The 3,248-nt window shown below is 39.9% G+C and overlaps 1 protein-coding gene across 1 annotated transcript; it reads right to left on the reverse strand.

The window, feature by feature from the left end:
• Window positions 1–240: 240 nt before the first annotated feature.
• Window positions 241–2,859, reverse strand: GPR85 (G protein-coupled receptor 85). The gene has a single exon (XM_086919339.1). It carries the CDS (start codon window positions 2,713–2,715, stop codon window positions 1,603–1,605), a length of 1,113 nt encoding a protein of 370 aa, XP_086775465.1. The 5' UTR covers window positions 2,716–2,859; the 3' UTR covers window positions 241–1,602.
• Between the last annotated feature and the right edge of the window lie 389 nt (window positions 2,860–3,248).

The following is a 3,248-nucleotide window of genomic DNA, read 5'->3' on the forward strand; positions in this document are numbered from 1 at the left end:
TGCCAGCTAACATGATAATAAAGAGTTCTAAAATATATACATTGTGTCATAGTGCACCTTAAGCTTTCACTTACAAAGCTGAATGTATATGTAGATGGTTATGATCAACTTTGCATTCATATTATTGGATGTCACATGCACTTATTCAAGCATTTTTGGATGCACCCGGTAATCCAAAAAGTCTGCATTCACACTTGTTCATACTAGCGCACGAGACAAAACAGAAAGGTGTTAGTGGTATAACTGGAAAAATGCAAAATTTTATTCCAAGAAAATTAACAGGCTACACAGGTAAATTTTGGCAAATGCAACTTTATATTGAAATTCACACACATCTGTATCTTTAAAGAATGAAAGACTCACAAACTCTAGTGTATTTCTAAAATACTAGAAATTATAGTATATGCCTTTACAAGTTAAAACTTAAATAATTTAAAACAATCAATACACCAAAATGTGCAGAAAGTATAAACAAGACTGTGCCTTCAGTAGAATAAATGCTTCACAAATTGTGCAAGATATCATACTAAGGCGCCGGTCTCCCCATGACAGCTGTCTTAAAGTATAAACATACATCAACTGCCTGCGTTTTTCAGAATAAACTATGAGGGGCAGCACACCTAGAAAACAGAGCATCCAAGTGATGTGCATACTGGTTTTGGGAATCACGGGAGTAAAGGGAAAGAGAGCATCACGTGATCTTTCATGCACTCCCCAATGCCTGACCAGAGTGGCTGATTCAGTCGTCCTTGCTTCATTGGTTGGCTGAACAACATGGAAGAAACTAGATAACCCCTTTAAGGCAACATGTTATGTATTCTGTACTAGCAAAACGAATCAATATGCAAATCGGAAACTGTTGCAAACTGGATAATGTGTTGCCTATTAGACTGATATCTAGGTATTAATCTTTAAATAAAAGTCAAATAAACAGTATACCAAATCAGCAAAAACACATAGTACAGGTAAGTTGTAATAAATCCATTGTCAAAGAAACTGCTGCTTAGAAAGTATAGTCAAAAAACTAAACTCATAATTTAACCAAAAATATGACTTTGGAATGCTCCCCTAGAATGTACTCACAAGGCAAACAGATCTCTGTAATTATGGTTTCCCAATAATGAACGGCATTGTCCTTAATCGGTTACAGTACTTAAAATTCCCAATGTTCAGTCTTTGCAAAACAATAAATCATATCAAATGCTTGAAGATTCGGCAAACCTCAAACATCAGTTTTATCAGCACATGTACCTCATAACAACTCTGATGATCTCACTTTCATGTAGTGATCACACATAGCAATGCGCACTGCTACCTTACACCTTCTACGCTTCACATTCAGCTTTCAGCCACAAAGAATTCAGAGCAGTGCTTCAGTCCTTTGTTCTTAATTACAAACCTTCACCGCTGGCCAGCAGGAACACTTTTAGGTTTAAATTAGGATTACTGGTGAGCTATTGCAAAATACTGCACAATGTTGCCCAAATTCATACAACCTCCGACATCCCATTCCTGATTTTCTTCTCAAGACATGGCTAGAGGCCACAAGTGCTTTGCAGAGAATGGTAGTGTTTCACAAGGCGAAAGCTTGCGGAGGCTCCCTCATATAACACAGTAAGGTTCCCTTGGTAACCTGGATTTTCTGCAGTAAAGAAGGGTTGTGCTGAAACAGCGCCTCAGCTCCCGGTTGGAGAAAATGCAGACAAAAGAATTGATTCCAGCTTGGGCAAAACTCATCCAGACAGCAGCTGTCAGAAATCCGCCTGGTACCACTGGCCCTCTTGCAAACACTCTCCAGTAACAGGCTACCAAATAAGGGCCCCACAAGGTCAGAAAGAGGAAAGTCATGATGTAGAACATCCTACTTATTCGCTTTTCCATTTTGAATTCATCTAAGACCAGAAGCCTTCTCCTACCAGTCGTGTTCGCATTCTGCCTTATCCCCAGTAAAGTGGGTGGCGTGGGGCCTCTTCCAAATCCCGCCAGCCAGTTAGCAGCTGCTTGCCCACTTGCTCCCGGACCGTGGAAAGTCCAGTTCTGGCTTACTGCTGCTACAAACTGGACTGGCTTCATTTTCCTGCGGTCGTGAACAAAAAATATCAGCTTGAGGTAGACAAGCTGCGTGGCTAATAGAATGAGGGCAAGAAGTAGCATAAATCCTAAAGAATCGTTAGCCCTGAAGGAACGATGCTGAAAAGTGCACTGATCCTCTTCCCGAATGAAGGAATAGGTACCCACGTCTAGCACTGGGGGGAAGGCCATTGCAACAGAAAGTGTCCATACCATACAGATTACTGCCAAACAAGTCCAAAAGGTTAGCCGTTTGGTGTAAAAACGGTGGTGGGCTATGGCTAGGTACCTGGTCACGCTTATGCAGAACAGCATAAAAGCAGTGTGGAAACAAGACAGCACTCCCAGAAAAGCAATCACCTTGCAAGTGAGGGTTCCATACGTCCAGGTGGAGCCATTTTTCACAGAGGTGAATACAAAAGGGAAACAAATTGCAGATCTGAGAATATCCGAGCAGCAAAGATCCAGCAGGAAGTAGTAAGGAGCTCTGTGCAGGGTCTTATCTTTCACTAGCAAAATGGAGATCAGGAGGTTACCCACCACGCTGACTCCTATAATGAAACCCAGTGAAGTCAGTTTTAGAAAGGCTGTCAGAGGAGAGAGGTTTTGCAGAATGTTGTCAGCTGCATGGCTGTAGTTCGCCATAGATGGATGGATGATTAGGATATTGCTTTAGTCAAGTCTCATGGTCTATATATAAGGGCAAAAAAACGGTAGATCCATACATTTTAATGAAAATGTAATCCACGCAAAGCGTGTTTATGGTGTCTAATAATACATCCTGCGTGCTCTCCCTTTTGATGTGACATGCTGTCAAAAGATCTGAAAAAAAAACAAAGTCAAATTTTAAATAGATAAATAGTCAATTATGTTTACAAAGGGTTAAACATCATTTTAATTTGGGATAAAACCTGAGTATACAAAAACACTATCACTGGTGTTAAGCTTAACTTCGATGTTCACGTAGTTATAATACAAAACGCACAAAAATTGTGCTGAAAAGAAAAACGTATTTTTTCCATGAAATAACAATTTAATAAACCCATTTGCAGACCACTTGTGATTGCCCTGCTTGCTTTCATATGATACTGCACGTTATTAATCTGCAACTCATAAATTAACCATGCGTACCTTAAAAAAGAAACCATTGTCGTTGAAAATATCAGAGCCATTAATAA

This window comes from Lissotriton vulgaris, chromosome 1_1 (assembly GCF_964263255.1).
Source record: "Lissotriton vulgaris chromosome 1_1, aLisVul1.2, whole genome shotgun sequence".
Taxonomy (NCBI): domain Eukaryota; kingdom Metazoa; phylum Chordata; class Amphibia; order Caudata; family Salamandridae; genus Lissotriton; species Lissotriton vulgaris.